This window comes from Equus quagga, chromosome 3 (genome assembly GCF_021613505.1).
Source record: "Equus quagga isolate Etosha38 chromosome 3, UCLA_HA_Equagga_1.0, whole genome shotgun sequence".
Taxonomy (NCBI): domain Eukaryota; kingdom Metazoa; phylum Chordata; class Mammalia; order Perissodactyla; family Equidae; genus Equus; species Equus quagga.
In genome coordinates this window covers 33715502-33733247 of record NC_060269.1, presented here as the reverse complement: position 1 = coordinate 33733247, position 17746 = coordinate 33715502, and the positions used below count along the sequence as shown (strand labels likewise).

The window sequence follows — 17746 nt, the reverse complement described above, 5'->3', positions numbered from 1 at the left end:
CTGGCTGCCAGTGTGGCTACATTTAATTAACAATATGCATGACTTTCCCAGCAGACAGCCATGGGAACTCAGGAAAAGCAAAAAATAGCTGTTCACTAGGAAAAGGGTGAGAAATCCTGACCGGACCTCTTTACTTTCAGACAATTTCCAGTTACACTCCATTGTTGAAGCCCAACAGGTTTAATTTATTAATCTTCTTTTATTCTATCTCACCAATCACCATCATTGATCCAGATCGCCTGTGCCAGGCATGACTTAGCAGGTACGTGGGAACACAGTACGGGGAGGGTTCAAGGAAACAGCGACCCCAACAGTTGCATGGCAGTTATGTTTCCAAGGTATTTTCACACATGTTTTTCTTCCAATAGATCCTCACCTCAACTTTGTGATAAGGAGACATCATCATCTTCATGTTACAGATGAGGAAACAGAGGTTCACGGAAGTTAAGTGACCCAGCAAAGACACGCACGAATTTGCGTTGTAACTAGGTCAGGGCTTTCGCCACTTGCACTGTGATGTTTCTGAACACAGCAAGAGGCAGTAGAAATTTGTGCTTGGTCATAGTTTGGGGAACAAATAGGGCTGGCAAATAACACTGGGCAAGAGGTATAAAAACGTAAAGGAGTACGAGTGGCATCTATTTGGCCAGGGAAGAACCTAAGTCTCCTTATATCTGTGTCCTTCATGGGCAAATTTTGTTTCAGGGTGGGGTGAGAATGGGATTGTCCCCACCCAAGGAGGTCGCAAAAAGTCATCATATCCTCTTGTTCAGTTTTTTTTTGAGAAAGATTAGCCCTGAGCTAATATCCATGCCCAGCTTCCTCTATTTTATATGTGGGACGCCTGCCACAGCATGGCTTGATAAGTGGTGCATTGGTCTGTGCCTGGTATCCAAAATAGTGAACGCTGGGCCACCAAAGCAGAGTTCATGAACTTAACTGCTGCACCACCAGGCAGGCCCCTCATCTTGTTCAGTTTTAGTTCTCTGTCCTCTTCCAACAGCACATCCCTTCACAGTCACTCTTGTATCCTCATCTGAAGTTTAGAAATTGGTACTTTTGGGTGACTGACTGGTATCCACCAATATTTGCTGCTGCTATAATTCTTCACATAAAAAAGTTTATACGCTGAGGGGCCGGCTCCATGGCCGAGTGGTTAAGTTCGCGTGCTCCACTGCGGCAGCCCAGGGTTCGGATCCTGGGCGTGGACATAGCACTGCTCCTCAGACCACGTTGAGGCGGCGTCCCACATTCCACAACTAGAAGGACCTGCAACTAAGATATACAACTGTGTACAGGGGTGTTTGGGGAGATAAAGCAGAAAAAAAAAAAAAAAAAAAGATTGGCAACAGTTGTTAGCCCAGGTGCCAATCCTTAAAAAAAATAAAAATAAAATAAAAAAAAGTTTAGATGCTGAGATCTGGAATTCCAGATTTTGCTAGTTTTTTCTTAATTTTTAAAGTTCCACATGTTCTTTCTTTTCTGATTTAAAGTGACTCTGTTCTCTTCAGGATGCAGTCTCCCTGTCTCTGTGCTAGTAATTTAGTTTGTTATGTTTGGCAAAGAGCATTTGAGAAAAATCTCTCAAAAGAGTAGCAAATCTTACTGATCCTAAAACCTAGTGTGTGAAGCAAGGACACAACACATTTTTAATCAAAGTAAGCAATAATGACAGGTTTATTTAAAATTTCCAGTAGAGAAAACCCACTAGTTTTGGAATAAAAGTACTCAATGTACGAGAGCATAAGTGAATATAAAAGATTAGCAGAAGAAAAATAAAAGCAAAGATAGTACAAAAAAACTAAAAAAAGGTTGAAATGGATTTAAACAGGGATGTTCTTTAAATCCTCGAAATATTGAACAGAGTTATTAGGTTTGGCAAACAATTCACTTGAAAATTAAAGCCTATTTCTGTACTGTAAACTGCATAAAAACCTCTTATTACATTCAAGCACTCCATACCATCAGCACTGAAACATACAGGCGGTCAATTTCAAAATAGCAGGAATTATTCATTTGCTCTCACAGTTATATGAATGAACCAGCTGCATATCTGCTTTTTGGAGAAGATGGGATAGAAGATGCCCCCCAAAAAGAAAAGTAGGATAAAATCTCTAAAAAATCAAAACACAGCAAAATTTAGACATCAGTTTGTTTCTTTAAAGCAACAAACTGAATTTTTACAGTATATTCTACATTTGCAGTTGTCGTTTCCTTCCCCCACCCCCTCAAATACTTCTAAATCCACTAATCTAATCAACTCTTAACTTCCAAATATTCTGTACATACATATTTAGCCAAGAGCATATGCCTAACATTATTCTGACAGCAGTATGGTCAGCATACAATTTTAGAAAGATTACTATGTATATCATCAAGATTAACCGTTACTTAAAAAACAAACAAAAACCATTACTAAACAAATAGTTTTAAAATATTATGAAAACCCATGAAAAGAAGACTCAACATGGGCGTTAAACCTGATAAAAACACACTTCAGAAAGACTATTAATGCTAAATTTCTGCCAAACGATGACCTTAAAGTGCCAAACACAAAAGAATCTCTTAGGACCATTTTTCAAATAGATAATTTGTCCCTGGCTAGGCCATCTCTCCTTTAACTATACACAAAGTCCTGCTAAAAGTATGCATTTTAGTTGATTTTACAATAAAATGTTACAATGTAAACTAAACAGGTTCTTGATATCAACAGTATGTTACCAAGGTCTTTTAAATTTCTGAATCCAAGAGTTGGTCACAGAGGTCAAGTATTATCAAGGCTCCTTTGTCAGTTCTCCATCGTGTCTGACTCATCCATCCTTCAAGTACATGCAAGGCTCAATAGTTTTCAAGAGGCAGAAGCCTGAGGCCGTTTAAGACACAGATGAAATTGGATTATGAGGTGAACCCATCTGAGTAAGCACTTTATCCAGCCACTGGAGGGGGCCATGCAGATGGATCTCGATCCAGCAGGGGGTGCTGGTAACATCCTGGCGGTGGTATTCTGCTCCCCAACCCTAGAGAAAACATATTGGAGGTCATTTAACTTGCTTAACTCAGTGGTTAAACTCATTAAGTAAAAAGAGGTCACATAATCAGACACTTTGATTAAAGATAAGGATGCTTTCCACAAGACATATGCTTCTGCGTGTGCGTGCGTGCGCGCGCGCACACACACACACACAATGTGGCAGGCAACTTCCGGGAATGGGTGTGTTCACCACTCCCGAAGTCCACCCATGGAGTCCAAATTAAGAATTGGCCTTGGGGAATAGATGTTTTAAAATTCATTATAAGGCTGTTTTAATAAAGACTCTTTTCATTTGCATTGCCTGTTATGTTACTGATAGTATTGTAATAGATATTATTAAATTCTCATTTTATCATCAAGAATATAAGGAAAGAGTATCTTAGACAAACCGACATTCTCTTTCTTCCCTATTCAGCCACCAAAGGTCCTCCTATCAACACGGAGTTCTTGATCTTTCAAACTTCTAAGCAAAACTGGCAGGAGCATCTAAGTATCCAAAAAGCTATTACCGACACCTAACCATGGCCTTGAATCAATAGATTCTATTATTCATTTGTACAAGAAGGCAGCTTGCCAGACAACTTTAGAATTACTGAATTAGGATGCTAAAGTTGCATGAAGGAAGTCACTATGCAAAAGAGAAGTAATTTTGCTATTGCAAAGACCAAAACCTCACTGGTGTGGTGGACAATGGAATATGAAGTTCTGGTAAGCCCTCGTTTCATGAGGAATATCAGAGAAGGTTCAGTTCTATTTATCTCTGCTACCTACCTACTCCAGGAATTTCAAGAAATACATCTGAATATCAGAACTTTCAGGAGAAAGTTGTGATATGTGAATTACCTATGTATATACATCCATGCATTTGTACATCTATCAACAAAAAAATGCTGACTTTAATTTAAAGGTTTGTTTATGTACACATTTCCTCCATTAGATAGTAAGTTCTTTGAAGGCAGGGATCAGATCTTATTTATCTTTGATCTCAAACATCCAGCACAGTAACTGGTACAAAGCAGAAGCTTTGGAAGTTCTGGTTCAGCTGAACTGACTTGGATTTTTCAGGTAGAGGAAGTTTACTGAGAAAATAATTTATAAAATAGATGTTTTATCTTAAAGTCCAAAAATGATTATCTTAAAAATAGCACAAGATTGGTAAAACGTCCTATACCATTTCTCTAAGACACTAAATGTGAGAGGGCAAAGTATGCAGTTCTTCTGATAATAAAGAACAATGCTGAACAAACTGTGCACAATCTTTTTGTTGCTGATGTTTGATAAGCAGCTGCCCTTTATCACGTCAGCAGTTTTAAAATAAGATTTGTTTATCCTTAATTCCTCAAATCCAGCTTCCAGGCTATGTCCATTATATCTCGTGTAACCCTCCAATTCCAGTACTTTTCACGTTATATTATAATTTAACACACACTAGGCCATCAGCATCTTGAAGCTAGAGACTTTAGTGCTTTTTCATCTTTGTATTAATTCTCTGGAATAGTGATAAAAATATTCGCTGAAATGAATGAAATCAAGTACCTTTTTAATGCATATCCTTGCGTTATAAACACTTTCTTAGCATAAAGGTTGTTTCTACTTGTGTAAAAGTAAATATTTAAAAATGTGTAAAAGTAAAATCATTAAAATTGATCGGGTAAACAATATAAAACGAGTTGGAGGAGAAACCCAATGGAAGCATTAGAGTCATAAATTCTTCTAGAGTGGTAGACTCTATCAAGGGACCTCAGTAACGATTCCCACAGTTCCCAACTCCATCCACCCACATTTTAAAGATAAGGAGCATGAAGATCCGAAAAGAACACCCATGCCACAGGTAAAATGGCAGACAAACTAGAACCTGGATCTCTTGAGTCTCAAGAGGTATTCTTTCCTCTGTACTAATAAACAAACAAAAAACACTGCGGGCAAGTCACTGTCCTCATTTTAAAATTCATTTTAGCCAAAACGCTAACTCTAAATTTAAACAGTGACTGTTAATATTGGATGAGCAAGGTCCTTGTAGTCCCATAAGAGACACAGCAAATACGTCAACCTCTTTAAAAGGGAAAAACCCTCCTTTAATATTAAAAAGGTACCAGACTCAGCTACAAAGAACTATTGAATTACATTTTGAGGAAAAAACCACTCAGAGAATACAGTGAAAAATCTGCTAATATGATTCAAAGTAGGAAAAAAACGATATTCAGGAAAAGATATTTGATCTAAAGGATGATAGACGAAGTAAGGTTCCAAAAGTACCCTCTGTAATAAATATATCACAAAACAGGTTTCACAACAAATCAGGTGAGCTTCTGAAGAGAGGACATAAAAGGTGACTGCCTCACCCAAATATATAATTAGTTTTATTTCTCAAGGTAACAGAGGATGAAAATTTATCTTTGAGAATTCAGAGACATGTCAGTCAGTCACTAGAATAAGTTACTGACTCATGAAATCTAATCAGATGTTTAAATTTTTTTTTTGATTTTTTTTATTGAGTTATTGATAGGTTACAATCTTGTGAAATTTCAATTGTACATTAATGTTTGTCAGTCATGTTGTAGGTGCACCACTTCACCCTTTGTGCCCACCCCCCACCCCACCTTTCCCCTGGTATCCACTAAACTGTTCTTGGTCCATAGTTTTAAATTCCTCATATGAGTGGAGTCATACACAGATTATCTTTCTCTCGCTGGCTTATTTCACTTAACGTAATTTTCTCAAGGTCCATCCAGGTTATTGCAAATGGAATGATTTTGTTCTGTTTTGCAGCTGAGTAGTATTCCATTGTATATATGTACCACATCAGATGTTTAAATTTTTTTTTTATATTTCAAGGGCATCTTTAAAATTTTTATTTCTCTGAGGCAGAAAAGGAGGCAGCAAAGAGAGCGATTATTGTTAGCAATGACTTTAACCTTCTTCCTCCTCAAACCTTACCATACAATCTTAGAGCTAAGGCACCTATTTATCTTTGGGCAAGGGCTTATTAAGTTGTGAATTATAAGAAAATCACGAGGTTTACTGGAACCACCAAAAAAACTGACCAATCAAAAATAAATCCCAATATGATGAACTTTTACTTTTACAAAAAGATGACTTACTTATTGTTGAAACAAAGGCAATAAGTGTTACGATCATAAAAGTACTAAAAACATAGAATGAAAAGAAAAGGGAGGAGGGTGTGTTTATTGATCTGATAAGACAAGCATGTATTTAAATTATATAACAATATATTCTAATGGTATTACCATAGCTAAAATAGTGCTATTTAAATAAGGAAAAGTTATTAAGACCTGCTACTACTGACATTTAACACAAAACACTCCTATATTCCAATGACATTCTCCTAATTACTGATGTCCTTGTTAAAGTTTAAAAATACCTAGATGAGTAAGTTGGCTTCTGTGGACACATATCAAGAGGATACAGATTTAAATACCGGGAGAAAGCACAGCAAAACTGTTAAACCTTGACCAGAGGTGTCACAGCTGACTTACCTTCACGAAGCTCATGCGTATAGTACACATTTTTGTGAGCTCATAAACTGTCTCGAAGCCATGGTTCACAGACTGTGCCAATAACTGAGCAAATTCTTGGTTATTAAAAATTTTCAAACTACACCCACTAGGGATCTTGCAGACAGTAGTGGGATGAAATCCGTGATGGTAGTTGCAGTTCCGACTTTGCACAAAGATGCTGCTGTCGCTCAGGCATTCGGCATATACCTCCCCTCCAACGTAATAAAGATGAACACCTATAGGAAGACAAAGCACAGAACTCAGTCATGGTTGTTTTTTACAGCTGAACAGCATCTGTGTAGCTTCAATATATAAATTTACATGGATTTAAACTTTGGCTAAGTAGCTAAATAGATATTTTCCAAGTCTTGCACAACTGATAAAATCTTGGTTAACAGTATTAGTTAATACAACGTCTGTATGTCAACCTGCACGTCTAGGAGGTTTCTAAGAAATAATATAACATAGCCTTTAAAAACTCAGTAATAAAGTGCAGCACTTTCATTTTGAGACATGTTTAAAGCCAATTTGGCCACAGATTGAAAGCATATTCTCACTTTCACTGTCTAGCACAATAAAGCTGAACTTTATTGTTATGAGATCCTAGATATACTCACCACACAAGCTCTCTTGCATTTATTTTGCAGCTAAGCTGTTTGAAAAATTTTAGGGCAGGAGAACAGAGGAGTGAGAGAAACAAACAAAAAACCTAGAAATCCACAGGTGGAGGAAGTATTGCCGAGAGCTGCTGTAAGACGTAAGCTGCAGACTAAAAAACACTAGAAAAATAATTCATACTGCATGGAATCTGATGTCAGTGAACTACCATCTGCTCCAAACTTCTTCCTGTGAGATCTACGGAGGCCGGAGTGTAGGAAATTGATCTTACTCAGCCTTTTACAAAAAGGAAAGGGTGAAAAAACCATTCTGACAGAGCCCCAGACCATTAAGGGAGATCACTTTATTACAGGTGATCCAGCAAACAGTCACATCCTAAGTGGCTTTAAACTGTCTACTTTGCAGGTAACTCTGGCATGTAAGCTTAGTCAACGCTTGAACTATTGTCTCATACAAAACATTAGGTGTTGCGTTCACGGGTACATACAATGGCTAAGACTTCTGTACCACGTAAACAGCTGCTGGAGCAGAAGCCCATTTTCCTGCCTGATGTAGAGAAAACAATTTAAGAGTGTATATGTGCGTTTTTATTTTTTACTTTTTTCCCTGATTATAAAAATGAGAAATTTTCATTTTAGAAAATTTAGAAAGTAAAACACAATATAAAGAAGCAGAAAATATTATCACTCCTTTAGTGACCTAGAGGCAGGCAGTAACTGTTAATAGTTTGACACACGGTATTCAGTTTTGAGTATCACTAAACTTTCTCTGCACACATTTATATTTATCTACATGATTGTATGGATACGACAATTTATTTAACAATTCTCCCATTACTGGACCATCATGTTGATACAAATTGTCTGCTATTGTAACAATGCATGATAAATGTCTCTGGACCACCTTTTGACAACATAGTCAGGAGAGATTCCTGGAAGTTAAATCACTGGATTGAAGGTTCTTGATTCACTTTGCCAAACGACTTTCCAGAACGCTTGCATCAATTTACACCCCACCAGCGTGTACTGAGTCTTCTCATTTCACCTGTACCAGTACTGAGACCAGGTTTAAAACAAAACCAAAATTCCCCTAATTTACAGCTGAAAAACAATATTGTTTTAATTTGCACATGAGGCTGGATACACTCTCACGTTTATTAGCCACCTGTGTTTCTCTTATGAATTTACTGTTCATATTTCTTACCTATTTACCCCACTGGGATTCTAGTATTTTTATTATTTATGAGCTGTGCATATAGGAAAGATATAAATAATTTATTTCCTATTTGTTTCCCTGTTACTCCTTTGTCTTTTAATTGTGTTCATGGTATTTGTTTTTTTAACCTACGGAAGTCTGAAGTCTTTAAGTAGTCAAATCTCTTGTGATCTTTGCCGTTGCTTTGTGTGCTTAGAAAATTTCTACCTCTCTGATCAAATATATTCTCTTCTAGCTCTTTAACAGCTTGCCTTTTAAAAAAAATTCAACTCACTAATCTATTAGCATCTATGGCATGAGGTCAGGGTCCCCCCAGCCTTATCCAAAGCTAACTTTGGTACTGCAGGAACATTAAAACACTCTACTGATTTGTTATGCTTCACTTAACACACAGTACATTTTTAAATACAGTATAGTCTGAGTTTAATTTATTCTACTGTTTTGTCTACACACTTACTTGATTGTAGTTTCATAATGTTTCATTAACCCCTAACATCAAGAATTTTTTGGGGGCCGCCCCGTGGCCGAGTGTTTAAGTTCACACTCTGCTTCAGCGGCCCAGGGTTTCACCAATTCGAATCCTGGGCGCGGACATGGCACCTCTTATCAAGTCACGCTGAGACGGCATCCCACATGCCACAACTAGAAGGACCCACAGCTAAAAGTACGCAACTGTGTACTGGGGGGATTTGGGAAGAAAAAGCAGAAAAAAATTTTTTTTTCTCTACTCTCCCATTAAAAAAATTTACCTATTTTCACTTATTTATCCTTCCAGGTAATATTCAGAATACACTTCCCAACTTTCAAAAAAATATCACATTGTGACTCTGACATAGATTGTTTTAAACTATAAATTAAGTTAGAAGAACATCCTTAAAACGTTCTCACAATATTAAGCCTTCTCTTCAGGGAATGCAGACTACCTATTTATTTATTTCAATTTTCTTTCTCTCTCAGTAAAATCTGCTTTTCTTTATATAATTCTCATACAGTGTAGGTTCAGATTATTTCTAAGAAGTTTATGTTTTCTGTTGCTATTGGGAATGTGATTTTCCCCTCCATTATATTTTCTAACTGGCTATTGCCAGATTAAAAAAAAAAACACCTGAAATATAGTTTCTAAAAGTGGATTCTTCAGAGGTTTCTAGATAAGACATCTTTTCATTTGAATAGACGCAATGACCATGAGTAATGCCCCCTGGGCAAGGGAGGAAAGGCAATCAGACTTCTGGTACAAGGGGAAATGAATAAAAGCTTTCTGGAAATAAATTTGGAAAAATGTATCAGTGATTCTGACCTACTGATCTCACTTCAAGAACACATTCCCAAAGTATTATCAATTAGTTAACCATATTATCTGCAAATAATGACAACTTTGGCTTATTTCCATTATCTATAATTCTACATTTCAGTACTCCAGTCGAGGCATCTGGAAGAATTTTAAATAACAGCATTCCCAGAATTCTTATTTTCTTCCTAATTTTTAATAGGAACATTCCAGAGTATAATGGCTTTTTACCACTTTGGAGTAATGGTCAACTTTAGAACTTAATGAAAAATATGTCCCTTCATCCCAAATGTAAGCAAAATTTGTTTATGTCCAATTTCAGGGGTTTACAGACGACAGAAAGATGTCTGCATGTTATAAACCTGAGTTCTAGCATTTCATCATTAAATCTGTAGTTTTCTTTTTCCATTATTGTATTAAGGAACTATGAATTCCTGTCTTAATTAAGAGGTTTTTTTTTAGGATTAAATGTTAAACTTTATTTCAAATATTCTTTAAGCATCTATTAAATAACCTTTTAATATGGTCCACTGTTCTAAATTTCATAGTAGGTCATTTTTTAAAACTTTTCCTCTAGAATAATTTCAAACTTATAGAAACAGAACAAACAACAAAGAGAAACAGAACAAAGAACATCCATATAACTATTATCCAGATTCATCTACTGTGACAATTTACTCCATATGCTTTATAATTTGCATCTCCCATCCCTCTATTCTTCCACTCACACCCTTATATACATATGCATACACAGATACATACACATACATACATATATACACACATAGATACACACACACATATATATAAGCATATGCATGCGTGTGTGTGTGTGTACATACATATATATATATATATATACAGTGACAGGATTGTTTTAGGTGGATAGATATCTTTATTTATATATATAATTCATTTCTTCCTGAATTATTTCACCATGGCCCTTTAGCCCTAAATACTTAAGTATGTATTTCCTAAGAATAGGGATATTCTCTTAAGCAGCCACAGTACAGTTAGCAATGCCAGTATATTTAACATTGATATAATACTTTGATCTAATCTACCATTCAGATTTTAATTTTGCCTGCTGGCTTCAATAACATCCCTCATGATATTTTCCCCTGTTTGGTACAGAAGCATGTCCAGGGTCAGGTTATTACATAGAGCTGTCATATCTCTTTAACCGCTTTTAATTTGGAACACTCCCACACCTTTGTCTTTTGACATGATATTTTGGAAGAATACAGTCCCTCCTCACTCTTTTAATAGAATGTTCCTCATTTTGGGTTTGTCTGAAATTTCCTCATGATTAGATTCAGATTTGCATTCTCAACGGGCATTCTGCATAGGTGATGCTATTTCCTTCTCTGGGTATCACATCTGGAGGTATGGTTTCCATCTGTCTCTCTGTGGTGATGATAATTTTGATCCCCCAGTCAAGATGTTGTCCAACTTCCCCACTGTATAATTACTGATTTTTATTCTCCCTTGTAACTAATAGGCAGTCTGTGAGGAGACACTTTAAGACCATACAAATATCCTGATTCTCATTAAAAATTCTCTCTACATTTAGCATCCATAGATGATGATTCTTGCCTGATGGCTACAAGATGATGACTTTCCAACTCTAGCACTCACTCTACATTTACCAATCAGCCTTGTTCATTCATTTATTTATCTATTATTGGCATGGATTTAAGAACGATGACTGTTTTTCAGTAGCTTAAAATTTATTACTGTACTTAATTATTTCGGTGCTCAAATTGTCCCAGAGTTGGCCAGTGGAAGCCCCTCCGAGTTGGCTCCTGTGACATGCCCCCATCATTTTCATAAGTATTTCTTTACTTTCTGATATAACAAAACGTTCCAGGCTCATCTCGTGCCTACCTGCCCCAGCCTTGGAGTCAGCCCTTTCTCCAAGGAGCACTGGTTCCTTTCAGTGGGAAATGGTGTAGAGATGATCATGTGAGCACTAGAACTGGGTTATCTTTGCCTCTTGGCTCCTTCAGCAGACAGATCAGAAACTACAGGCATGTACAGACACATGCATACATACACATGTACACACATACATATAGATGAGAACACAAACATGCATATATACACACATAGATGTATTAATAAAATCATGATTTCATACTGATACCTCTAGAGGTTTTACTTTTTGCCCTCCTCCACACTTGTATGTCTCTCATTGCACACTGTAGACTCAGTGAAATCCCAACAACATCCACACATTCAGTCATTTGCTTAATCTAATAGTTTATCTAAAAGTTTCATAACTGTTTCACTCCTACTGCTACTAAATAATCAAGTCTACAAAAAAGACTTCAGCATTTGCTTGCAATCACTCTTCCCTACCTGGCCCAGCCTGAGGCTACATGGCCAAATACTATATTCATAAGTTATTTTGGATTAGTTCTTTTTTTTTTTCGCCAGTGAATTACGGTATTCATTTGAAATATATTAGGTTTACTTGTTTTAATTTGCTTTTAGTTTTAGGCCGTAAGTAATTATTTGGGGGCACCTGAGCTAACATCTGTTGCCAATCTTTTTTCTTCTTCTCTCCTCCCCAAAGGCCCCAAGTACATAGTTGTATATGCTAGTTCTAAGTCGTTCTGGTTGTGATATGTGAGACACTGCCTCAGCATGGCCTGACGAGCAGTGCCATGTCTGCATCCAGGATCCGAACCAGCGAGACCTGGGCCATGGAAGTGGAGCGCACAAACTTAACCACTCGGCCACGGGGCTGGCCCCCATAAGTAATTTTTTAATAGCTATTTTATGCTGCAGCAAAACATAGGATAGAATAGTCTCCCCAAATAGCAAATCACTTTTTCAGCTAATTAATATCAATTAGTATGAGTTGGTAGGCCACAAAAATTGCTGATTGGAAAGTGAAGACCTTCCTGATAATGCAAACTAGAAAAATATATACAAACTGTAACAAGCGTATATTACCTGGTGTTTGCCACACTAGTTTGCGGCAGGAACGACTAAGGCAGTTCTGGGGGAACAGGGACACACAGATAAACTAGATTCCAAAGAGGTTAACGTGAAAACTCACCTTTCCCGATATGCCGCCTCGTGTTTTCAATAGTGGAATTCCGGTTAACGTTGGATAGCAGTCCAAGGCAGAAACGGTTCTTATTGTTAGAAGGATCAGTGAAACCATCCACCAACACACTTGTGGAGGAGGCATGGAACGCTTCACCCACACGGTTATTGAGCTCGTAGTAGACAATAGAGCACCAGTGTTTTGGTTCCTCGTAAGCAACCGCCTGAACGTCTGTAAGAGAGCAAAGCTTACAGTCAACCATGGTTAGTGCCTCGGGCTCTCAAAAACTGAAACTGCGTGGTCAAAGTGCCTCAGGATCATGGAGGAAGATATGGAAAAGCACTTGCTATTATAATGTACCAGTTTATCTGTGATATCTAAAGCAGGGACTCCTAAGTGTGTCATTCTCCTTTAATTGGAAAATAATTTTCTCCAATTACTATCAGATAAGCCAAACGCCAGCTACGCAAGCATACCAGCAGCATTTGCTGAACATTCACAATATGCTACTTGCTCCGTAATATGCCAAAATGGAAATTACCCCACCACAGTCCCTGGCTCACCATCTAAAGAAATGCACCAAGTGGCAAGTGAAAAAACAAGTGGGAAGAGAACAATAGGGGATGGGAAATATGCCAAAGGTGCTGGCACAAACAGGAATTACTTTCAACAGAGGCTTAGTGTGCCTGCGCTTTTTCAAAGCAGTGAAAATCAGTTTCTAATTATTGATAAGGAGTTCCTTCACTTCACATTAAGTTGCCAATAACAATCACAGCTACAGCTCTGCTCCAGTCCTCAAACTCAGGAAGCAATCTTGCCAGCTGGCCATTCTTACAGAGTGAATCGTATCTCTCGCCTCCAGACTGCACGCTGACTTCCTTATATTTGATTTAAGTCATGCAGAGCAGGTGTGTTTGGTCTCTCCATTCCCAGAATGGGCCAACAATGGAAATTACCCAACTTCACTGACAGGATGCAGCTTGTTAAGTCAAATCTCTTAAGACTAACAAATCTCCAAACAGAACATGCTTCTAACATTTGCAACTAAAAGGTTCTAAAGATAAGTTCCTTCTGTAGTAAAACTTCTTATACCGCTGCGTTGGAGATTCCAAGAACACAAACCACACATATCCAGCATGCCAATATGGAATCATCTGAGGTTTATGAAATCTTGAGCATATGATCATAAAAAAAAAAAAAAGAAAGAAAATCCACATTGGAAGCATGAACTGTAACTCTTAAGGGAAAAGTACTTCTGTGTTCTTAACGTCGACCTCCGCAAATATTAGAAGGCATTTACTGTAGGATTTGGTAAAGAAAACAAGAAAAATGAACATTAAAAAAAATCTACACATACATTAGCTGCTTTATATACTTAAGCAGAGGAGCTGAAAACATACACTTTCTTCCCTGTTTGCTAAGCAACTATTTCAAAGAGCAAAATGTAGGCGATTTACAAGTGCCAAATCTTAAAGAAGCCCACAAAATCATTAATAGAAGGCTTTTATCAGCTATCAGGATTGTTGAAAATATTATCCATCTAGGTCAGAGATTGACAAATTTTTCCTGTAAAAGGCCAGGAAGGTTTCGTGGACCATATGGTCTCCATTGCAACTATTCAACTGTGCCCTAGTAATGCAAAAGCAGCCACAGATAACATGTAATGAAAGAACATAGCTGTGTTCCAATAAAGCTTTATTTACAAAGACAGGAAGCAGGCTGAATTGGCCTGTGGGTTGTAATCTACTGACCCTTGCTCTAGGAAACCCCCAAAGGTAAAACAACAACAAAAGGCCAACATTCCCTCCTCATGAAAACATTAACTGTAAACTTTTTCTGATAGGGGAACATTTTAAAGCTATTTAAAGGAAAAATTTGAAAGCATTTTAAAGGTCTATTTCCTGAAATCAGACATTTCAGGTTTAACAAACAACAGCTACAGGGTCCACCTGCTCCTGTGTAACAGTGCTCTCCCATTCTCTCTCGCTGTCCTGCTCTCCAAACACAAATGCCGAAAACGTGCAAGAGAAGAGTTACTTTCTCTAACCAGGATCTTTATTTGTTGGCTCATAATTACATGTTTGAGAGGACGTTCTAGAGATCATCAGGAACCATAAAATACAGAGCCAAATAAAAAAGACATAAAAAAATTTTTACAGATTAAAAAGGTATACATTCCTATTTATTCACTGCACATCTAAGCAAACTTCTTTGAGTTCATCATCCAATTTTAAGAACTTGAAAAATGTAAGCAACTCTGACAAAGTCTGTATCTCCAATTTTAATAAAAAAGTGAGACGAATGAAATAAGACATAGCTAGTAATGGAACTGCATTTGAACTTCCATTTACATGAACTGAATGATGCATGTCACGTGTAGAGTGCACCAGTGAGGCACCTCCCTAAGGAGAGGGTATCAGGGTCCAGTTTTATTCAACAGTGTGGTCAGGACTTCTTACAGGTGCTCAGGGATTCTCCCAACACTTATCTACCTGAGCTCTCAGCTCGCTGAAGCCTCCTCAACCTGCCACTGCAGACCTGGAAGAATGATCCTGCCCCTCAGTGACCAACGGGGAAAACAGAACTGGAGAGAGACCCAGCCTCTAGTGGGGAGGGAAAGAAATGTTCGGTTCTGCTTCTAAGTTCTTCCCACCAAGAACAGGTAAAATGTGCCTCAATTCCTTTGTAACAAGGTTAGAAACAAATAAATACAGCAAGAAAAACCCAAACACTATTAGTTTGTTCCAGTTGCAGCTGTATGTAGATGAGGGCCATAAAATGGATGGGGTTTACGAATATTGATCCTAACTACAAAAGAACCTTTGGAAAGCCGTGATCTATGAGCTTCTAATTTTAGAAATCACCCGTGAAGCTCTACTTCAGTATTGTTATGCTGTTTCTCAATACCCCTTATCCTTCACTTAAAAATACTCTTTAGTAAAGAGATGATTGCACAATTATACTTAGGCCTTCATTAGTTAATCAGTGTGCTTGTTCTCCATATAGAAGACTTATTTGTAATCCAAAGAATTCTATCCAGCTTCTCTTACTGTGCGCTCCTCTTTCTCCAGTAGCTGTTTTTTTTAAAAGATGAATATAAATTTGTGATAGAAAGTAACATGTGGACAAATTAACTTTAGACTCTAAAAAGGGAATAAGTGGCAATTCATTTTACCTCCTCTGTTGATTTCTGAGGGCAGCGAAGGAGCCATCATATTTGTGTCCATTGGCTGTGAGCCATCCTGGGTCATGGGGTCTTCAGGAGGCAGGTAAGCAGGTGGGGGTGTGTCGGCTACAAAGTTTTAAAAAAATAAGTTCTTTATCTTTGATAAATGCTCACACTTAAAACATATATTCTCTTCTATGCTGCGATTCTTAAGAGATTAAGTGGCCTTTTCAACCTCTCATCAGAAGATTGGATGCTAGAGACACTGGACTTGACGTACACTTTCTGAAAATGACTACCATCTCACCATCTTATACAATTTTAGTGAACATTCAGTGGGAGTTTTATGCCAGTTCCAGAAGCTGTCTGCCTATCCAGGATCATGACATTTTAAAACATCCAAAAGAGCATTTAAACATGCTTTCATATAATTCACTTTGAGAGGACCCTGTGTATTTCGTAGTCTCACTGATGGATGGAAAACCTATGAAGGCTACACAGGACTCCTGAAGAAAAGGAGCTTTAGGGTCTCTTGCATTAAACCTACGGGCTCTTAGAAATTTGCCAACTGAGTTTCATTACAGTCAACTTACTGACACTGTTCATTTCCCATGACTGGCCACTTCTCCCTACCCACTTAAATAATGACTAGTTTTAAAATCCCTAGTAGCAGAATAACAGGAAATACATCAGTTTATCACAGCTCTCGTCTGTTTCAGAATTTACATATATGTTTCTTCTGGAAAGCTCATAGCTAGTGGGCAAATAAGAGGCAAATAACATGATTTTTGAAACAAAGAACACTAAGTCTTGTGTTTTCTTAAATAAAATAAAGGGTCTTTTCCCACGAACAATCCTTTGTGACGGAAAAACAAGATCCTTACTGGCTATCACTGGTTATCGTGAGCCCATCTAGCACATACGACAGAGCAGGGAACACAGTTTTACCTTAGGGAACCATGAACAACTTGGGTAAGTACTCTAGACCACCCAGGGCAGCTGTCGAATACAGACGGCGAATACTGCTCCTTTAGAGTTTCTCAGTGATTTCCAAGACTCACTCTCCAGCTGGATCACAACCTGCTAACTTCCACCATCCAGCTGCTAACAAGCAAGGACTCAGAGCACAAAGACAGGACTATGGGGACCTTATCTGGATGCCTTTTTCACCCTTTCTCCAGCTTCTTTTAATTCAGCTTCTTCCCTGCAGCTGTAACGCTGACTCTGCTTTATTTCCAGCCAGGAACGAAGGCAAAGAGCCTCCTCTGAGGGAAAATCCAATAAATTTCTGTAAACAAGCTGGTGACAATTTCATTGGCGACCTATGGCATTGCACCACTGACAGGGACCAGATAACTACTGGTGGTACTCTACTCTTCCCACACGGACCTCCTCTACCCCTTGCAACTTTCTCTTGCCTGTATTTCCTCTCCTTGGCCTCTGCCTTGATCTCTAACAGCCGGGGACAAAGAGTAAATACAAGAATAAGCTTCAATTTCTTCACCCTTGGGCCCACCTTGGGTTTGCCAACTGCTCAAAAGCCTTCTGAAACCATCTCCTCACCACTACCCTGTTCATCAAACCCAACGGGTCTGGCAGGGAGTGGGGTGGACAGAAAACCACCAGATAATATTAGTTTGATTTTTAAACTAATTTATCTCCCACCTTCATCCTAAACAGTTTTGGACTGAAAAACAAACAAAACACTGCAAAATAAACAGGCTTAAAATAAAAGGAAGCAATAAATATATAAATAAAAGAAAGCACTACCAAGTGTGGACCACTTTTCAATTCTGGGGGACACACCAGCACTGTTGTCAAATTCAGATTTACTTGAAAACATTTCAAGTGG

The 17746-nt window shown here is 37.9% G+C and overlaps 1 protein-coding gene across 4 annotated transcripts in view; it reads right to left on the bottom strand.

The window, feature by feature from the left end:
* Positions 1-1653: 1653 nt before the first annotated feature.
* The window catches only part of SMAD1 (SMAD family member 1), an 80056-nt gene continuing 63963 nt past the window's right edge, over positions 1654-17746 (bottom strand). For all 4 annotated transcript variants that reach the window (XM_046656773.1, XM_046656775.1, XM_046656776.1 and 1 more), the window contains 4 exons: positions 15904-16020; positions 12738-12959; positions 6529-6785; positions 1654-3017 (listed from right to left, as the gene is read on the bottom strand). In XM_046656773.1, coding sequence (XP_046512729.1) covers positions 2874-3017; positions 6529-6785; positions 12738-12959; positions 15904-16020 — 740 coding nt within the window. In that variant the 3' untranslated portion in view covers positions 1654-2873. The remainder of the gene's footprint in view (positions 3018-6528; positions 6786-12737; positions 12960-15903; positions 16021-17746) is intronic.